The following is a 19,706-nucleotide window of genomic DNA, read 5'->3' as shown; positions in this document are numbered from 1 at the left end:
TTTTTTTTTTTGCGGTACGCGGGCCTCTCACTGTTGTGGCATCTCCCGTTGCAGAGCACAGGCTCCGGAGGCGCGGGCTCAGCGGCCATGGCTCATGGGCCCAGCCGCTCCACGGCATATGGGATCTTCCCGGACCGGGGCACGAACCCGTGTCCCCTGCATCGGCAGGTGGACTCTCAACCACTGCGCCACCAGGGAAGCCCTCTGCATTTTTATATGAATTTTAGAATTGTCAATTTATAGAAATAAAACTACTGGTATTTTGACTTGAACTGTAATGAATCTTCAGATTGTTTTGGGGGATAATTGATCCCTCAATAACATTGAGTCTTCTAACCTGTGAACGTGTGTGTGTGTGTGTACCCAACATCTTCTTTATCCATTCATCTGCCAGTGCACATTTAGGTTGTTTCCATGTCTTGGCTATTGTAAACAGTGCTGCAGTGAACATTGGTGTGCATGTATACTTTCAAACCAAGTTTTTCTCCAGATATATGCCCCGAAGTGGGATTGCTGGATCATATGGTAGCTCTGTTTTTAGTTTTTTAAGGAATCTCCATACTGTTTTCGGTAGTGGTTGCACCATGTTACATTCCCACTGACAGTGTAGGAGGGTTTCCTTTTCTCCACGCCCTCTCCAGCATTTATTATTTGTAGACTCTTTGATAGCCATTCTGACTGGTGTGAGGTGATACTTTGTTGTGGTTTTGATTTGCATTTCTGTAATAATTAGCAGTGTTGAGCATCTTTTCATGTGCCTTTGGGCCGTCTGTATGTCTTCTTTGGAGAAATGTCTGTTTAGGTCTTCTGCCCATTTTTTGATTATGTTGTTGTTTTTCTGACATTGAGTTGTATGAACTGTTTGTATATTTTGGAAATTAAGCCCTTGTTGGTTGCATCATTTGCAAACATTTTCTCCCAGTCTGTAGGTTTTTTTTGGTTTTGTTGATGGTTTCCTTCACTGTGCAAAAGCTTTTAAGTTTGATTAGGCCCCATTTGTTTATTTTTGCTTTTATTTCTTTTGCCTTGGGAGACAGATCTAAGAAAATATTGTTATGATTTATATCACAGAATGTTTTGCCTATGTTTTCTGGGAGTTTTATAGTGTTATGTCTTACATTTAGATCTTAAAGCCATTTTGAGTTTATTTTTGTATATGGTGTCAGAGTGTTCTGATTTCATTAATTGACATGAGGGTTTCCCAGCACCCCTTGCTGAAGAGACTGATTATATATTTTTAATAGATATATTGATTGATTTTTTCCTTTTTAATCTGTTAATATGATGAAGTACGTTGATTTTCCGAGGGTTGGTTTTCCAGTGTTGAAAAACCTTGCATTCCTGGGGGAAATCCCACTTGGTCTTGATGTATTACCATTTTTATATACTGTTTGATTCTACTTTTAGAAATTTTACAGAAATTTTTGCCTCTGTATTCATGAGGGATATATATATATTTATTTGTTTTTGTTTTTGTTTTTGCGGTACATGGGCCTCTCACTGCTGAGGCCTCTCCCGTCGCAGAGTACAGGCTCTGGACGCACAGGCCCAGCGGCCACGGCCCACGGGTCCAGCCGCTGCATGGCACGCGGGATCCTCCCGGACCGGGGCACGAACCCGCGTCCCCCGCATCGGCAGGCGGACTCTCAACCTCTGCACCACCAGGGAAGCCCCATGAGGGATATTGACCCATGTTTTCTTACAATGTCTTTTTTTTTTTTTTTTTGCGGTACGCGGGCCTCTCACTGTTGTGGCCTCTCCCATTGCGGAGCACAGGCTCCGGACGTGCAGGCTCAGCGGCCATGGCTCATGGGCCCAGCCACTCCGTGGCATGTGGGATCTTCCCGGACCGGGGCACGAACCCACATCCCCTGCATTGGCAGGCAGACTCTCAACCACTGTGCCACCAGGGAAGCCCCAATGTCTTTGGTTTTGGTGTTAAAAGGAATGCTGGCCTTATAGAATGCATTGCAGGTATTCACTCTTGTTTACTGGAAGAGTTTATGTAAATTTGGTAATATTTCTTAGTGTTTAATATTATTCACTTTTTTTTTTTTTCTTTTTGCTGCACTGCACAGCTTGCGGGATCTTAGTTCCCTGACAGGGATTGAACCTGGGTCCTTGGCAGTAAGAGCGCGGAGTCCTGACCACTGGACCACCAGGGAACTCCCGCTAGTATTCTCTTTTAAGGCCATCTGGGCCTAGAGTTTTCTTTAGGGGAACGTTTTCAACTGTAATTTCATTAAAAGAAAATAGATACAGGGCTATATTCAGGTTACCTATTTCTTCTTGAGTGAGCTTTGACAGTCTTTTCTCTTTTTTGTAACCAGGCTGGCTATGAATTTTTATGATCTTAAATTATTACCTTTGGGTTCCAGTGATTTTTCTCTGTTGTTATTATGTTTTATATTTTAGTGATTTCTGTTCTAATTTTATTTTTTCCTTTTTACTGCTTGCTTTGGGTTTCTTTTTCTCTTCATTTTCTAATTTATTAAGGTGTAATATGAATTTATTCAAGACCTTTCTTTTCTCTAAAATAGGCAGCTTAAAAAAAACTTTATTTTTTTAGAGTGGTTTTAGATTCAGAGAAAAATTGGTAAGTATAGAGATTTCCTATATAACTCCTGACACCTTCCCCCACTGTCAGCATCCCACACCAGAGTGATACATTTGTTACAATCTGTGAACTTCCACTGACACATCATTAAGGCTTAAAATCCACAGTTGGCATTAGGGTTATTGTTTAGCCTCCATGTGTTTTTATTTTTTACAGAGTTTTTTTCTGTAATTGACATCTAGTCTCATAGCGTTGTGGTGGGAATAGATACTTGATACGATTTCAATTATCTTAAATTTACCAGGGGTTGATTTGTGACCCAAGATATGATCTAGCCTGCAGAATGTTCCATGAGCTCTTGAGAAGAAAGTGTTTTCTGTTGTTTTTAGATGGAATGTCCTATAAATATCAATTAAGTCCATCTTTTGTAACGTATCATTTAAAGCTTGTGTTTGTTTATTTTCATTTTGGATGATCTGTCCATTGGTGAAAGTGGGGTGTTAAATTCCCCTCTTTTTATCCCGTTACTGTCAATTTCCCCTTTTATGGCTGTTAGCATTTGCCTTATGTATTGAGGTGCTCCTATGTTGGGTGCATAAATATTTACAATTGTTACGTTTTCTTCTTGGATTGATCCCTTGATCATTATGTAATGTCCTTCTTTGTCACTTGTAGTAGTCTTTATTTTAGTCTATTTAGCCTGATATGAGAATCGCTACTCCAGCTTTCTTTTGATTTCCATTTGCACAGAATATCTTTTTCCACCCCCTCACTTTCAGTCTGTACGTGTCCCTAGGTCTGAAGTGGGTCTCATGTAGACAGCATATGTACAGGTCTTGTTTTTGTATCCATTCAGCCAGTCTATGTCTTTTTCTTGGAGCATTTAATCCATTTACATTTAAGGTAGTTATGGGTATGTATGTTCCTATGACCATTTTCTTAATTGTTTTGGGTTTGTTTTTGTAGGTCTTTTTCTTCTTTTGTGTTTTCTGTCTAGAGAAGTTCCTTTTGCATTTGTGGTAAAGCTGGTTTCGTGGTGCTGAATTCTCTTAGCTTTTGCTTGTCTGTAAAGGTTTTAATTTCTCCGTTATATCTGAACGAGATCTTTGCTGGGTAGAGTAATCTTGGTTGTAGATTTTTCCCTTTCATCACTTTAAATATGTCCACCGCTCCCCTCTGGCTTGCACAGTTTCTGCTGAAAGATCAGCTGTTAACCTTATGGGGATTCCCTTGTATGTTATTTGTTTTTTTTCCCTTACTGCTTTTAATGTTTTTTCTTTGTATTTATTTTTGATAGTTTGATTAATATGTGTCTTGGAATGTTTTTCCTTGGATTTATCCTGTATAGGAGTCTCTGTGCTACCTGGACTTGATTGACTGTTAACTTTCCTGTATTAGGGAAATTTTCAACTATAATCTCTTCAAATATTTTCTCAGTCTCTTTCTTTTTCTCTTCTTCTGGGACCCCTGCAATTCGAATGTTGGTGTGTTTAATGTTGTCCCAGAGGTGTCTCAGACTGCCCTCAATTCTGTTCATTATTTTTTCTTTGTTCGGCTCTGTGGTAGTTATTTCCACTATTTTATCTTCCAGGTCACTTATCCGTTCTTCTACCTCAGTTATTCCGCTATTGATTCCTTCTAGAGAATTTTTAATTTCATTTATGGTGTTGTTCATCATTGTGTTTTGCTCTTTTGTTCTTCTGGGTCCTTGTTAAAGTTTTCTTGTATTTTCTCCATTCTATTTCCAAGATTGTGGATGATCTTTACTTTCATTACTCTTAATTCTTTTTCAGGTAGACTGCCTATTTCCTCTTCATTTCTTTGGTCTGGTAGGTTTTAGCTTGCTCCTTCATCTGCTGTGTGTTTCTCTTTTGGGTCTCCTTTTCACAGCCTGCAGGTTCGTAATTCCCGTTGTTTTGGGTGTCTGCCCCCAGTGTGTAAGGTTGGTTCAGTGGGTTGTGTAGGCTTCCTCGTGGAGGGGACTGGTGCCTGTGTTATGGTGGATGTGGCTGGATCTTGTCTTTGTGGTTGGCAGGACCGCATCAGGTGGTGTGTTTTGGGTTGTCTGTGACCTTATTATGATTTTAGGCAGCCTCTCTGCTAATGGGTGGGGCTGTGTTCCTGTCTTGCTAGTTGTGTGGCATAGGGTGTCTAGCACTGTAGCTTGCTGGTCGCTGAGTGGAGCCGGGTCTTAGCGTTGAGATGGAGAACTCTGGGAGAGCTTTCACTGTTTGATATTATGTGGAGCCAGGAGGTCTTTGATGGAGCAATGTCCTGAACTTGGCTCTCCCACCTCAGAGGCATCGGCCTGACACCTGTCCAGATCACGAAGACCCTTTCAGCCACACGCTCAGAAGAAAAGGGAGAAAAAAAGAAAGAAAGAAAAAAATAATAAAGTTATTAAAATAAAAAATTATTAAAAATAAAAAATTAAAAAATCATTAAAAAAAGAAAGAAAGAAGAGAGCAACCAAACCAATAAACAAATCCACCAATGATAACAAGCACTAAAAAGTATACTTAAAAAAAAAAACAACAGACAGAACCCTAGGACAAATGGTAAAAGCAAAGCTATACAGACAGAATCACACAAAGAAGCATACACCTACACTCTCACTAAAAGTGAAAAATGAAAAAAATATATATCTGTATATAAAAAAAAAAGGAAGAGAGCAATCAAGTCAGTAAACAAATCTACCAGTGATAAGAAAGTCTGAATATTAAACTCTAAATACTAAACTAAGATAAACATGAAATCATAAAGGAATTAGATGCAGAAAGCAAACTCCAAGTCTACAGTTGCTCCCAAAGTCCACCGCCTCCGTTTGGGATGATTCTTTGTCCATTCAGGTATTCCACAGATGCAGGTACCTTAAGTTGGTTGTGGAGATTTAGTCTGCTGCTCCTGAGGCTGCTGGGAGAAATTTCCCTTTCTCTTCTTCGTAGCTCCCAGGGTTCAGCTTTGGATGTGGCCCTGCCTCTGCGTGTAGGTCGCCTGAGGGCATCTGTTCCCCATCCAGACAGGACAGGGTTAATGGAGCAGCTGATTAGGGGGCTCTGGCTCACTCAGGCTGGGGGGAGGGAGGGGTGCGGCTGCCGGGAGAGCCTGAGGCGGCAGAGGCCAGCGTGACGTTGCACCAGCCTGAGGCGCGCCGTGCATTCTCCCGGGGGAAGTTGTCCCTGGATCACGGGACCCTGGCAGTGGTGGGCTGCACAGGCTCCAGGAGGGGTGGTGTGGATAGTGACGTGTGCTTGCACACAGGCTTCTTGGTGCCTGCACCAGCAGCCTTACCATCTCATGCCCATCTCTGGTGTCCACGTTGATAGCGGTGACTTGCGCCCATCCCTGGAGCTCGTTTAGGCGGTGCTCTGAAGCTTCCCCCTCAGCAGCCCCTGTCTCCACCAGTGAAGGGCCTTCCTAGTGTGTGGAAACTGTTCCTGCTTCACAGCTCTGTCCCAGTGGTTCAGATCCCACCCCTATTCTTTTGTCGCTGTTTTTTGTTTTTTTCTTTTCCCTACCCTGGTACATGGGGAGTTTCTTGCCTTTTGGGAGGTCTGAGGTCTTCTGCCAGCGTTCAGTAGGTGTTCTGTAGTTGTTGTTCCCCATGTAGACGTATTTCTGATGTATTTGTCGGGAGGAAGGTGATCTCCACATCTTACTCCTCCGCCATCTTGCAAGTCTCTATAATTCTTTTTATACATTTTTGGGTTTGATTTGCCAATACTTTGTAGAGAATTTTTGCATCTATTTAATAAGTGATATTATTCTGTGTTTTCTTTCTTATAATGTCTTTATCTGTTTTGATATAGTATTGCTGTCCTCATAGAGTGAGTTAGGAATTATTTCTTCTGCTTCTATTTTCTGGAAGAGGTTGTAGAGAACTGGTATAATTTTTTTCCTTAAGAATTTTGTAAAATTTAACAGTGAACCCATCTGGTCCTGGTGCTTTGTGTGTTTTGGTGGGGTGCTTAATTATTAATTAAATTTCTTTAATAGATATAGGTCTGTTCAGATTGTCTGTTTCTTTTTGTGTGTAAAATTCCTTGATTATCCCTTAATGTCCATGAGATCTGTAGTTAATGTTCCGTCTTTCATTTCTGAACTACTGTGCCACCAGGGAAGTCCCTGCCTCATGTATTTAATGTTTTGTTTTTAGGCATATACACATGAAGGATTGTTGTGTCATCTTGTAGTCTTCATACCTTTGTTGTTATATAATGTCACTGTTTATCCCTGTTAACTTTCCTTGCTCTGAAGTCTACTCTGTCTGAAATACAGCTATTCTTGCCTTGTTTAGATTAGTGATAGCATGTTATACCTTTTTCCATCCATTGATTTCTTTTTTTTTAAAATCATGATGTGTCTCTATATTTACTGTACCTGAGTCTTGCTTTTTGATCCACTCTGACAATTTCTGTTTTTTAATTGGCATATTTAGACCATGTGTGTTTAGGATGATTGTTGATACAGTTAGGTTAGTATCTACAAAACTTGTTACTGTTTTTTATTTGTTCTTGGTCTTCGTTCCTGTTTTTGTCTTCCACATGTTTTCTAACTTTTGTGGTTTTAACTGAGCATTTTATACGATTCCATTTTCTTTTCATTTCTTAATATATCAATTATACTTGTTTTCCTTCATGGTTGCCCTCGTGCTCGCAGTATATCTTTACAGCATATCTAAGGCGTCTTTCAGTAACACTATACTGCTTCATGGTAGCACAAGTACCTTATAATAACAAAATATTCCTAATTTCTCCCTCCCGTCTTTTCTGTCAATGCTGTCATTCATTTCGCTTATACATGAACATACATAAGCATATGAATGCATAAAACGATATAATCAAATACATCATTGAGCAAGCTATCTGTTAAGGTCAATTAAGAATTTAAAAAATCAAAGTTTAATTTTACCTTCACTGATTCATTCTCTGATGGTATTTTTTATGTAAATCCACGTTTCTGACCTGTTTCATTTTCCTTCTCTCCAAAGAACTTTTCACATTTCTTGCAAGGTAGTCCTACTGGCAACAAATTCCCTCAATTTTTGTTTGTCTGAGAAAGTCTTTGTCTTTCACTCTTACAGGATAATTTTGCAGTGTGCAGAATTCTAGGTTGTTTTTTTTCTCTCAACACTTTAAATATTTCACATCACTCCGTAGTTTGCATTGTTTCTGAAGAGAAGTCAGATGTAATTCTTATCTTTGCTCCTTTGTAGTTAAGGCTTTCCCCCCTTCTGGCTTCTTTGAGTGTTTTTTCTTTTATCTTTGATTTTCTGCATTTTGAATATGATATGCCTAGGTGTTGTTTTTGTTTGCTTGCTTGCTTTTTGGCATTTATCTTGCTTGGTATTCTCAGAGCTTCCTAGATCTGTCATTTGGTTTCTGACATTAATTTGGTTAAATTCTTAGTCATTATTGCTTCAGATATTGCCTCAGTTCCTTTGTTTTCCTTCTGATATTCCCATTACACCTGTGTTACACCTTTTGTAGTTGTCCTGTGGTTCTTGGATATTGTTCTCTGTTTCATAGTTTCTTTTTCTCTTTGCTTTTTATTTTTGGAAGTTTCTATTTTCATATCTTCACTCTCTGAGATGCTTTCCATAGCCATGCCCAGTCTACTAATGAGCGCATCAAAGGAATTCTTCATTTTTGTTATGGGTTTTTTTATCTCAAAGAGTCCTTTAAAATTTTTTTTAGAATTTCTTTCTGCTTACAATATCCATCTGTTGTTGCATGCTGTCTATTTTTTACGTTAAAACCCTTAGCATACTAATCATAGTTTAAAAAATTTCTGGGTTGGTAATTCCCACAGTCGTGCCATCTCTGTCTTTGGTTCTGATGTTTGTTCGTTCTCTTCACACGGTCTATTTGCCTCTTAGTGCACCTTGTAGTTTTTTGTTAAAAGATGTATATGATTTACTGGATAAAAGGAAGTGTGGTAAATAGGCCTTTAATAATGTGATGGTAAGAGGGACAGGAAGAAAAAAAAAAAAAGAGAGACAGGAAGCATTCTATAGTCCTATGGTTAGTTCTCAGTCTTTTGGTGAGCCTGTGCCCCTGGACTGTGAACCTCACAAGTGATTCTCACCCCCTACCCTGCTTTGCTGGGACAGGATACTGGTGGGGGTTGTAGTTGGGTATTTCCCTTCCTTCACATACTTGAGGCTCTGATACAACCTCAGCAGGTTATGCTCTGGTAAAATATATTCTCCTGATAACAGGCCTTATTAAGAAGTACAGAATACCTTGGCATAATAGAATAGTTCCTTTCTGCCTTCCCTGCTGGAAGCATGAGTGTATATTTTTCTTCTGGTCTTCACTGTCAAGACTTGGTAGAGCTCTTGGAGGTAAAACTTGAAAAGTGTGAGGAGTTCTTTTTTTTTTTTTTTTTAGTAAGATCTATCTGCCTTACCTTTATCTTTTTTAAAAAATAAATTTATATATTTTATTTATTTATTTTTGGCTGTGTTGGGTCTGTTGCTGTGCACATGTTTTCTCTAGTTGTGGTCAGCGAGGGCTACTCTTCGTTGTGGTGTGTGAGTGTCTCATTGCAGTGGCTTCTTTTGTTGTGGAGCACAGGCTCTAGGTGCACGGGCTTCAGTAGTTGTGGCACACAGGCTCAGTAGTTGTGGCTCCCAGGCTCTAGAGCTCGGGTTCAGTAGTTGTGGCACACAGGCTTAGTTGCTCCACAGCATGGGGGATCTTCCCCGATCAGGGCTCGAACCCATGTCCCTTGCATTGGCAGGCAGATTCTTAACCTTTGCACCAACAGGGAAGCCCCTCCTGGAGTTTTTAATCTCTCAGACTTGTCCACACTGAGCCTTCAACAATTTGTCAATTATACTTGAGGTTTTCCTACCCTGATACTGGTTGCCATAGAGATTTCTGTTTGGGTACGCTCTGATTCTCTGTATCTGTCTGTCTGTCTGTCTCTCTAATTTTGGTGGCAGTGGTTTGCTCTGTGACCTCGCTTCTCTGATGGATCTAAGAAGAGTTATTGACTTTTCAGTTTGTTAGGCTTTTTACTTGTTAGGATGGAATGAAGACGTCAAAGTTCCTTATTACATGCTGACCAGAAAATGCTGATATGGACATTTAATGCTAAAAACTTTGTTCTAAGCTCCACTTACAAAATATATGTTGTATTTTCATTTTTATTTAGTTGAACAAATTCCTTATGGTTTCTTTTTGATTTCTTCTTTGACCATAGGTTACTTAGAAGCATTTTATTTACTTTTGAAATATTTAGGGATTTTTCACGTATCTTCTTGTTGATTTCTCATTTAATGTCTTTGTGTTATAATTTATTTTAAATTTTTTTGAGATTTTCTTAATGACACAGAACATGGATTATTTTGTTTTTCTGTGTGCTTTTCAAAAGGATGTGTATTCATTCTGCTCTTATTGTATGAAGTTTTTCTATAAATATCAGTTAGGTCAAGTTGACTTATATTGTTTAAGTTTCTTTGTATCCTCATTTTTTTTGGTCTATTTGTTCAGTCAGTTATTGAGAAAAAGAAGGAACCTCTCTTACTATAACTATACATTTTGCTGTTTGTTTTCTCTATTTAGTTTTTGCTTCATTTATTTTGAAGGTCTCATAATTTGCAGAAACATTTAGGATTTTTATATCCTCTTGATTAATAGATCTCTTTATCCTGGTAATATTTCTTGTTCTGAAGTGTACTTTGTCTGATATTAATGTTGTGAATTCAGCTTTCTTTGGATTAGTGTTAGATTGATATGTGTTCCCCATACTTTTAATATCTTTCTGTATTTATGTTTTAAATGGGTGTCTTGTAGACAACATGAAGTCTTGAGTTTCTTTTTTCACTGTTACAATCTCTGTCTTTCAATGGGGGTGCTTAGGTAATTTACATATAATGTGATTATTGATATGGTTGTATTTAAGTCTGTCCTTTGTTAGTCCTTTTTAATTTGCCCATTATTTCTCATCTCCCTATTTTTTTTTTCTCATTGAATATTTTGTATGATTGCATTTTGGCTGATTAGTAATAATTGTATTATTTTATTAGTTGCTTTAGGGTTTATAAATCTTTAGCTTGTCACAGTCTGCCTTCAAGTGATATTATACCATTTCACATATTATATAAGAACCTTACAACTGTGTACTTCCATTGCTACCCTTTTGGCTTTGGGCCTGTTTTTGTCATGTTTTAAAATTTTTACATATTTTATAAACCTCACAATTCATTGTTATTATTTTTGCTCTAGATCATCAGTTACCTTATAAAGAGACTTAAATAATTAAAAAGTCTTCTGTATTTATCCATGTAATCACTGTTTCTAGTGCTCTAAATTACTTTGTGTACATCCACATTTCCTTTGTTGTTTTCCTCCTGCCTGAAAGACAACCTTTAGCATTTACTATAGTGTTAACCGCTGGTGATTAGTTCTTTCAGCTTTTTTATCTGAAAAACAATTATTTTGCCTGTGTTTTTGAAGGGTATTTTATTTTAGCTCGGTATAGAATTCTAGGTTAATGATAGTTTGTTTCTTTTAGTACATTGAAGATTTTACTCTTCTCTTTTCTAGCTAGCATCTTTTTCATGAGAAATCTGTTTTCATCCTTATCCTTGTTTCTTAGCACATAGGCATATTTAACCGCCCCCCCAGCTGCTTTTATCATTTTCTGTTTATTGTTGGTTTGTAGCGAGAAGCCATATGATTATGATGTGCATTCATGGCATTTTCTTTATGTTTCTTATACTTGGGGTTAGTTGATCTGTAGGTTTATAGTTTTCATCAAATTTCATAGTTTTTCTATTATTTATTTTTTTTCTTTTTTCCCCCTGCTATTATTATTTTTAAGTCCCTCCCCCCTGCTCTTTTTTGGGTACTGCAGTAGCATGTACATTAGGCTTCTTAATGTTGTCCCATAGCTTACTGGCACCCCTCCCCCTTAAAAAGTTTTCATTCTTTTTGTGCTTCATGTTTGATAGTTTCTGTGCTGTATTCTAAGAATTGGGCTAGTGAAAAATGTGACTTTTATGAGAGACTTGAATAGTATATAATTAAAAAAAAATTTTTAACAAGCATTATTCTGTTTCACCATGTTGGTGAAAGGCAAAGCTGTTGGTTGTTTTCCTTCCCTCTGCCTCCTTCTTCCAAACATGGATTACAGAACCTTGTAGAATAAAACCTAAGGCAACCATACCTTTAAAATATAATAACTGCTATTTCTTTGGTTACCTCTGATAGCCTTTGATTAATTATGAGTCTAAAATTTTCTGTTTGAAGTTAGAAATGTTTTTTTGTTCCTAATTAATGCTATTTAGTAGGTATATTGGATTTGCATCTCATCTGAGGACTAATAATTTTAGTTGGCCATGAAAGAAAAATCAAACACATTGTAGATGTCTATTTTGAAAGATTCATTAAGTTGCCTGTAAATCACAAAGTGTTTATGCACTTCTCTAAAGACTATCAATATAGCCAGATATCCAATTTTCTCTCTAGTGGAAAAGAAAATAAAGGAAGGCTATATTTTACTTAGTTGAGTACCAATTGATGTAGTTAGTTTGTATTTTATGGTCAATTTACATGAATATGTATTTTTAAGCACTATAGTGGCTCTCAGAGCAATGACATGCTAATGCTATGAGAGTTACTTAGGTTGTGAAACTGACTGAGGAAACAGGTTTGTGATGTTGGGGGCATGTATAAAATTTTTTTTAACTGTTAGAATCTTCAGCTAAAGTTATTTTTGTTATATATTTTTTTTTTCTTACTAAGAAACTTGTGGTATCTTTTTAAAAAAAATTATGTGTATTTTATTTATTTACTTATGGCTGCGTTGGGTCTTTGTTGCTGCACGCGGGCTTTCTCTAGTTGCAGTGAGTGAGGGCTACTATTCGTTGTGGTGTGTGGGCTTCTCGTTGTGGTGGCTTCTCTTGTTGTGGAGCATGAGCTCTAGGCATGCGAGCTTCAGTAGTTGTGGCGTGCGGGCTCTAGAGCGCAGGCTCAGTAGTTGTGGTGCACGGGCTTAGTTGCTCTGTGGAATGTGGGATCTTCCGGGACCAGGGCTTGAACCCGTGTCCTCTGCATTGGCAGATGGATTCTTAACCACTTGTGCCACCAGGGAAGTCCCTGTAGTACTTTTTTTTTTTTTTTTTAAACTTAAAAGGTGTTGAGGTTTGTAAAAAATAAAATGTTATGGTTTTATTTAATATGACTTTGGTCACTGAAATTTGTGTAATTTTCATTAAATGCTTTCTCTGTAATACCTTCTCTTCCAAATATCATGTTTTCATTGGATTTATATGGACATATTTATACTTCAGGGGTAAGCAAGTATATTCTATTAAATGACTGGGAAAATTGACCAACCCTAATTTAGGTTGTTATGTGGAAATAGCATATTTCTGTTGTTGGTATTCTACCCAGTTTTCTCTCCTTTTCCTTATTTGACACATAGAGTACTTGAATGAAGAACGCCATTGTGTTTTTTTTAGATGACTTTTAAACTTTACTAGGGTCAAATGAGTGGGTTGGAAAATCTCAGGATCAACTTGAATTATTGGAAAAAAATATTGGAAAAGTAAAGTGTCAGGTGATTTTGAAAGTGACCTGTCTGGCTGGGAAAGGTAGTCATCCATGAAGTTTAATCAGCTTAAATATGATTGTTTTGTTAAATGGGAGTGTGTTTCCTCCTGAAATTTAGTTTGAAAACCTTTTTCTTATTTGTGGATTATAGTTTATTACAATAGTGATTAGTTTTTTATGAGATCATAATGTCTCTTGTACTTGATGGTGAAAATCTGTTCTTGGCAGTGAGATGCTGTGGGGTGTAGCAGCAACACTGGGCAAGTAGCAGAAGAGTAGTAGTAAAGATTTGGTTTTCAAAACAGTTGAAGTTTCCTCTTACTCCTTTTTTCTGAACACTGATTTGCTAACAAACCTGATTTTTATTGTCACTTTCTCATTTTTAAAATTTTTCTGATGTTTTGTACTGAGTGGTTGTTAATATGCGGCAGATTTCAATTTTGCATATTTTCAGATTTTTCACTTGTGTTACTTTGGAGATTTCAGATAGAAGTATTAGAAAATTATTTATTTATTCAACAGAAATTTAGGGCTAGTTATAGTTCAGACACCAGTTTAACAATGGCAACAAAAATCCCTGACCCTTTGGACCATATAAATCTTTTTTTTTTTAAATTAATCAATTAATTTATTTTTGGGTGTGTTGGGTCTTTGTTTCTGTGTGAGGGCTTTCTCTAGTTGCAGTGAGTGAGGGCTACTCTTCATTGTGGTGCATGGGCCTCTCACTGGTCTCTCTTGTTGTGGATCACAGGCTCCAGACACGCAGGCTCAGTAGTTGTGGCTCACGGGCCTAGTTGCTCCGCGGCATGTGGGATCTTCCCAGACCAGGGCTTGAACCCGTGTCCCTTGCATTGGCAGGCAGATTCTCAACCACTGCACCACCAGGGAAGCCCCCATATAAATCTTTAATTTCAAAGCATGTTGATTAATTTACATCTGGCATCACACTTTCATAGTCATTTAATTTGTCATTATTTGCATGCACCTTATATTAAAATGATTATTAAAAACTGGAAACTGTTTAAGTTTGTCTTTATCTTGCTTTGTTTCCCTACCATAACTAATTATACGGGGTGATTGTGAATAAATTTTATGGTATAATTGTACTTTTAATTTTTTTTAGAAATCTTAACTGCAAAATGTAACTGTTTCCTCAACTTAATACTGGGAAGAAATCTTTTCTGTTTCAAGGTTTTAAATATTTCTCTTTTGAAAAGCAGCCTTCATCTGAATTTAAAAAATTCTTGCTCTGACCTATGCTAGATCTGTAAAATATCATGGATATAGTCCAGTAGTGAAATTGTAGTACCTTACTTCTCTCTAGTTGTTGCCTTTCAGTGATGAACACTAAAGCTGATTTTAATTTCATGTCTAAGAAGTAGATTGTTCTTGTTGAAAATTATGTTGCTTGAGAAACAAGTATCTTCTGTATTGCTTACTGTGTGTCACTTAATAAATAACAACTAATATGTACTTTTACTAATTGCTGCAATTTGATGCTCAGTCATATTATAAATTATCTACATTTTTAAAAGAAATATTTGTACCAGACTCTAAATTGTTCTTACATGATTTTCTTAGGCAGACTGACATGTTTTTATAACTGAAACTTTCATATGTTTATCTTTCAAGTCCAATAATTATTTATTATTAATGTGCCATCTTTTTTTCCCCCTGTAGCCAAATTGTAATCAGTTCTTTTTCCTTTTACTTCCTTTCTCAATCAAAATGTTAGACTTATACAAGCACTAGCAGCAACTCTATATCTGGATCATTGAAGCGCTTGGAAGATACTGCAGCACGATTTACAAATGCAAATTTCCAGGAAGTCTCTGCGCACACTACTAGTGCAAAAGATGTTTCAGAGGCTAGAGGGTCAGAGGGCAAAGGGAAGAAATCTTCAGCTCACAGCTCAGGTCAAAGGGGAAGAAAGCCTGGTGGAAGAAATCCAGGAACGACTGTATCAGCAGCTAGTCCTTTCCAGCAAGGTATTAATTATGATATTTTAGTTGAAATACTTGTTCTTGTGATGATCAATAGTAGTTAAGTTTTATAAAAGAATTTACCTTTTACTTATAACTATTGGATAATTAGAGATTATTTTATGATTAGTTGCTATAGTAAGATTACTTTAAAGACTAGTATTCCTTCTTCAAATGTTTCTGGGAACTTTGCTTTCTTTTTGTGTTATGACCTGTGCTTCTAAAGTTGAACTGTAATTTTTTTAAATGTTTAAATAGATGTGGAATAAAGTTTAAGTCTGAGGAGAAAAACAATAAAAGCTGGAGTTTTCCTTTCCTTTCTGCTCAACAGAAAAGTCATTCTAACTTATAAATTGTTTTTATTTGTCTTTCCCAGTTGAACACTAAAACGGTTAAGGTATACATTTTCAATAAGTGAATAAGTACTCAGTAATTTTTAGGGGAGCTAAATAGTTCTCGGTAAATAATACTTGCTGATTATTAATGCATTTATTATAAAGCTTGAAGATGAAAGTAGAATTCTGCTCAGCCTGCATATCTTTTGGTAATTATGGCTGCTGTATGTACAGGATGCCCAGCTAGTTTTGCGTTTTACTTAAACAACAAGTTATTTTTTTCAGTGTGTGTCCCATGCATTTATTTGGGACATACTTATACTGAAAAATAATTTGTTGTTTAACTGATACTCAGAATTAACTAGGCATTTTGTGTTTTATATGACAAGTCTGTTTTATGGAGAACAAAATAACTCAGCTAAACCTTAGAATACATTAGCCTAATGTTCTAGATTTTTATTTTGAAATAAATATGTTGAGAAATATAAGTGCTAAAACTGTTCAAGACAAATACATTTAGTAAAATAAAGGCCTCCTCTCCCTCGCCCCCACCCCAGCCCTTTGTCCCCTAGGAGTAAATGAGGGAAAAAGTTGTCCTTTTCTTTACCCTGTTAAAGCTTTTGCTGACAATAAAAATTATGCCCATAATCTACCAGGACATAATTTGAATATGTAGAGAGATGCTTAGACTGCTGACCTCTTCATTAAAAAGTATATTCATATATTTTTAAACTAAGTTATTTTGTGCTTCAAGATTTTCAAGTCCTAGATTTTTTTTTTCTTTTTGCCTCATATAACAAAAAGTTAGACAAGTAGAAAAGAAATGAAATGCTAAATTTGCTGTTTTATGTTTAATAAATTTACTGTATATTATTTTTATGATACTTTGGAAAACAAATAGTAAAACTGTAGTTTTGGGTTTTTTTGTTTGTTGGTTGGTTTTTGCCACATGGGTTTCGGGATCTTAGTTCCCTGACCAGGGATCAGACCTGGGCCACGGCAGTGAAAGTGCCAAGTCCTAACCACTGGACCACCAGGGAATTCCTGTAAAACTAATTTTTAATGTAACTTCATTCACGTTTTGAATGTGATTAGCAGAATTCAGTCATCTCTTCTCTATAACTAAGACCTTATTTTGTACTGTAAAATTGCATTTTTGAGTTTTTAATGTTATCTTTGAAGTACTAATTCATTTAGAAAAGAGAGCTCTCATTTTCTTAAATTTCACAATATTGGAGAGTCTTTCCCTGCTTTTGTTAAGATATGGTAGAGAACGTGTTATGTTTTTATATCTGAAGTAATATCCTGAAAAGTTTTAAAAGTTGAAATTTAAAGGTAGGGCATTTAAGGTAATTTTTTTTTTAATTGCAGGTAGTATGTGAATTTTAGAAAATACACATTTAAATTATTGTGTATACTAAGTGTTTTAAAGTATTTGCTATGCTGTCGTGAGCTTTTAACACCAGCTGTAAAAACAAAAATGTGCAGAAAAAAAAACAGATGGTGACAGATCAGAATGGATAATAAAGAACTTCTTTATAGCTGTTAATTAAGTGGCAAATTGCAGTTATCCTTAAATGATTGATGTAATGTAAATGGCTTCTTAATATGTATATATTTTTTTACACAGAAATGGCCTGAAAATGGTCACATCGGTACAAGTAATTTTGTAAATTAATAAGGCAGATATTCTCTTGAAGGAGTTAAATTTTAGAACTATTAATTTTTTTTAATGAGCCATTTTAGAAGAGCTTAAAATTTAAAAACCAAAACCTTGAGACTTTAGTTAAAAAGAAATTATTTCTTATGTGTAGGGAAAAAATATCTTTGTAAATATCTAGGTAGATTTATGTGTGATTACTTATGAATGTGCTCTACAGTAAAATTTAACACTTAGCTTGGAATTTCCTTTCCACTGCCAACAGAACACTTTATTTTGAGCTTTCGTTTCTTGAAGACATTAGTTAAAACATGACATAGTTTAGTTTTATGAAACACAATAGATGTTGGTCAAAACTGAGTCTAAACACTTGTTACTTCATTTGGCAAGCGTGGCGAGAGTGTTTGATGAAATGGGATGGTGGATCGAATTTGTTTCATCCCAGCCATTAGTTTTAACCTGGTAAATAAGAACCTTGAGGTTTTTATATCTCATAATGACACGGTGGGCTTACTAATATTCTTTAAAGAGTGGGGAAAAAATAAGCAGTTGTGAGAAATTCATGAGAGGTGCCCCTCCTATGATTTTACTTTCATAAAAGCAATAGCAGAATATAAGTGGCTGGTTTCTTTTCTTTATGCATCTCCGTGGGAGGTGGACTGGGAGAATGTGAGTTATATAGATTAGGTTCCATATGATGATTATTATATCAAATCCATGTTTTGGTGGGGTAGATATAACTGAAAGATAACGTTCACCAATATTATCTTGAAGTTAAAACTCAGAACTTACGACCTGAGCAACATCTTTTGGATCTTATTGTATGTTGGGAACATTTATAATCATACCTTCAATAATTGCAAGAAAGGAAGTTCCCAAAGCCATTCAGAGTTCAATCATAGTCATTTCAGAGTCTCCTTGAGACTTTGCTTTTCTTTGGTCCTTCCTCAAGCATACACAAGGCATTTGGGGGAGAGTAGAGGAATGCTGCCATGGTAAAAGGTAGGTTAAATAAAGCACATCTTATATCTTGGTAATTGTACAAGTAATAGCGTATAATTCAAGAGTTAATATTCAATTTAATAACTATAAAATAAGTATTTTTAGAACATAATTTTATAGATAAACTTGATTTCAGTAATAATCCTTAAAAAAATCTAGCTTTGTTACATACTGATGTCCTAAGTTTTATAATTTTTTTCATCCTCTCTTTTTGATGATTGTGTCATTTCTACTGCTCATGGGAACTTTTGCATCCAATTTTTTCTTTTCCTACCCCATTTTTTTTTTTCCCCCACTACAGGCAGTTTTTCAGGAACTCCAGGCAGTGTAAAATCATCTTCGGGAAGTTCAGTACAGTCTCCCCAGGATTTCTTGAGCTTTACAGACTCAGATCTGCGTAATGACAGTTACACTCACTCCCAACAGTCATCATCAACCAAAGATGTACATAAAGGAGAGTCTGGAAGCCAGGAAGGGGGGGTAAATAGTTTTAGTTCCATAATTGGTCTCCCTTCAACCTCAGCTGTTATTCCGCAGCCTAAAAGCTTTGAAAATTCACCTGGAGATTTGGGTAATTCCAGCCTTCCTACAGCAGGATATAAGCGGGCTCAAACTTCTGGCATAGAAGAAGAAACTGTAAAGGAAAAGAAAAGAAAAGGAAATAAACAAAGTAAGCATGGGCCTGGTAGACCCAAAGGAAACAAAAGTCAAGAGAATGTTTCTCATCTCTCAGTTTCTTCTGCTTCACCAACGTCATCTGTAGCGTCAGCTGCAGGAAGTGTAACCAGCTCTAGTCTCCAGAAATCCCCCACGCCGCTCAGGAATGGGAGTGTGCAGAGTCTTAGTGTGGGCTCCTCTCCACTTGGTTCAGGTAGGCTTGGCCCCTTGTTTTCTTTAATTTTATTTTTGGCTGCATTGGGTCTTTGTTGCTGCGCACGGGCTTTCTCTAGTGGCGAGCTGGGGCTACTCTTGGTTGCAGTGTGCAGGCTTCTCGTTGCAGTGGCTTCTCTTGTTGCAGAGCATGGGCTCTAGGCACGTGGGCTTCAACGGGGTTAGTTGTTCCATGGCATGTGGGATCTTCCTGGACCAGGGCTCGAGCCTGTGTCCCCTGCACTGGCAGGTGGATTCCTAACCACTGTACCACCAGGGAAGTCCCCGCAAATTCATTTTAAACTACCATTATGATAATACTGTGAGTTGCTAAGTGACGTTTAATTGTCTTAATGAAAAGTGTTACGATCTTAGGAGGACAGTTTGGTCTTTGGAAAAGACATTTGGCACTAATCCAGTTTTACTTAATATAGGCTAAATAGTTAAAAGATAAATTCTTAAAAGATTTTCCTAGCTGTTATTGGTTTAGGGAAATATTATGTGTGGGAAATCATGTTTTTTACTGAATACTTTGTGAGGGCAGTGTCTGTGGTACATCTGTGGCAGAAAAATATGAATTTGTATCCCTTTTACCTCACCAGTAGGTAGACAGAAATTTAGGGAGAAATTCCCATAAATATTATTTCATCAAAATAAATGACTTAAATTTAGACTTGTCAGGTTTTTTTTTTTTTTTTTTTGGTGGTACGTGGGCCTCCACTGTTGTGGCCTCTC

General features: G+C 36.8%; 1 protein-coding gene across 9 annotated transcripts in view; it reads left to right on the top strand.

The window, feature by feature from the left end:
* The window catches only part of MLLT10 (MLLT10 histone lysine methyltransferase DOT1L cofactor), a 243,475-nt gene that overhangs the window by 151,887 nt on the left and 71,882 nt on the right, over positions 1-19,706 (top strand). For all 9 annotated transcript variants that reach the window (XR_003005988.1, XR_003005987.1, XM_024765503.1 and 6 more), the window contains 2 exons: positions 14,858-15,110; positions 18,403-18,972. Coding sequence is in view for 7 of the 9 variants with exons in the window: in XM_024765503.1 (XP_024621271.1) it covers positions 14,858-15,110; positions 18,403-18,972 (823 nt within the window). In the remaining 2 variants the exon portion in view is untranslated. The remainder of the gene's footprint in view (positions 1-14,857; positions 15,111-18,402; positions 18,973-19,706) is intronic.

This window comes from Neophocaena asiaeorientalis, unplaced genomic scaffold, assembly GCF_003031525.2.
Source record: "Neophocaena asiaeorientalis asiaeorientalis breed wild unplaced genomic scaffold, Neophocaena_asiaeorientalis_V1.1 scaffold217, whole genome shotgun sequence".
NCBI lineage: Eukaryota > Metazoa > Chordata > Mammalia > Artiodactyla > Phocoenidae > Neophocaena > Neophocaena asiaeorientalis.
The sequence above is the reverse complement of the archived record's forward strand: the minus strand, read 5'-3'. Positions and strand labels throughout refer to the sequence as shown.